The sequence below is a fragment of the Petaurus breviceps genome, unplaced genomic scaffold (genome assembly GCF_028583685.1).
Source record: "Petaurus breviceps papuanus isolate PSGF00001 unplaced genomic scaffold, PetGlider_PUasm1.0 90881, whole genome shotgun sequence".
In the NCBI taxonomy this organism is placed as follows: Eukaryota; Metazoa; Chordata; class Mammalia; order Diprotodontia; family Petauridae; genus Petaurus; species Petaurus breviceps.
In genome coordinates, this window is record NW_027187369.1 from 1621148 (window position 1) to 1622150 (window position 1003).

Below are 1003 nucleotides of genomic sequence, written 5' to 3' on the forward strand. Positions count from 1 at the left end.
GGAGGGAGAGAGAGAGAGAGAGAGAGAGAGAGAGGAGGCAGTGAGATCGAGGGAGAGCAAGAGAGGGAAGGAGAGAATAAGAAGAGGAGGAGGAGAAAGAGGAAGACTAGTGTGTGGGGCAGACAGGAAAAGCAAGTTGGGGAGCGGGTGGAGAAGAGCCTGAGAATTCTTTTTTATTATTCTTTTCTCCCAATAAGGATTTTTTTATTTTTCTTTCATTTCCTTTCCTTTTTTTTTTTCTTTTTTGATTAGTCCGAGTTGCGCCCATGCATTTTTCAGTTTCCTTTTAGGAAAGGAAGCAGGGCAAGGCTGAAGAAAATGAGGCAAGGCGCGCTCCAGACCAGCTGCCTCCTGGTCCTGGGGTTCTTGGCTCATTCTTTCGGAGGATTCCCCAACACCATCAGTATAGGTAAGAACGATCCGGAGCCCGAGCCCGAGTCAGAATCCGAGCCCGAATCCGAGCCCGAGCCCGAGCCCGAGCCGCAGTCGGGACCAGGAGGGGAAGCCAGGCCGACGGCACCCCCCGGGTCCTGGAGCTACTGGCCCTGGGGAGTTGGACTGCGGCTGCGGCGGGTCCTTCTAGCCCGGCACGCCTAGAGCTCCTGGCACCTGCAGGAGAAACTCCTGGCTCTGGGAAGGAGAGGGGGGCACAAAGCTGAGGAGGACTCGGGGCCGTCGGGGCTGGGGGAGCCCGGGAGGAGACCGGCAGCAAGCAGAAGCAGAAACAGGGGCAGCCCGCATTGCTCCTGTGGGGCCCGGACTGCCGGCTGCTCGGCTCGCTCTGCCCGACTTTGCTCTGGCATCCTGCTCCTGGCACTTATCCCAGGGTGATGCCCGGCTGCAGGCAGTGCCAGGGCGCGGGAGCAGCGGGGCTGGGGTGGGGTGGGGGGGGGGGGGAGAGAAAAATAAAAAAAAAGGAAGAGAAAAAGGAAGGTAGTCCTGTTTCTCCCACAGGAGAGAAGGAAGGAGTACAATTCGGCCCCATCTTTACGGGCGGCGCGGG

General features: G+C 58.4%; 1 protein-coding gene across 4 annotated transcripts in view; it reads left to right on the top strand.

Moving 5' to 3' along the window:
* The first annotated feature begins 6 nt into the window (after positions 1–6).
* Positions 7–1003, top strand: part of GRIA3 (glutamate ionotropic receptor AMPA type subunit 3) — a 292053-nt gene continuing 291056 nt past the window's right edge. For all 4 annotated transcript variants that reach the window (XM_069074018.1, XM_069074020.1, XM_069074017.1 and 1 more), the window contains exon 1: positions 7–409. In XM_069074018.1, the coding sequence (XP_068930119.1) occupies positions 319–409 (91 nt within the window). In that variant the 5' untranslated portion in view covers positions 7–318. The remainder of the gene's footprint in view (positions 410–1003) is intronic.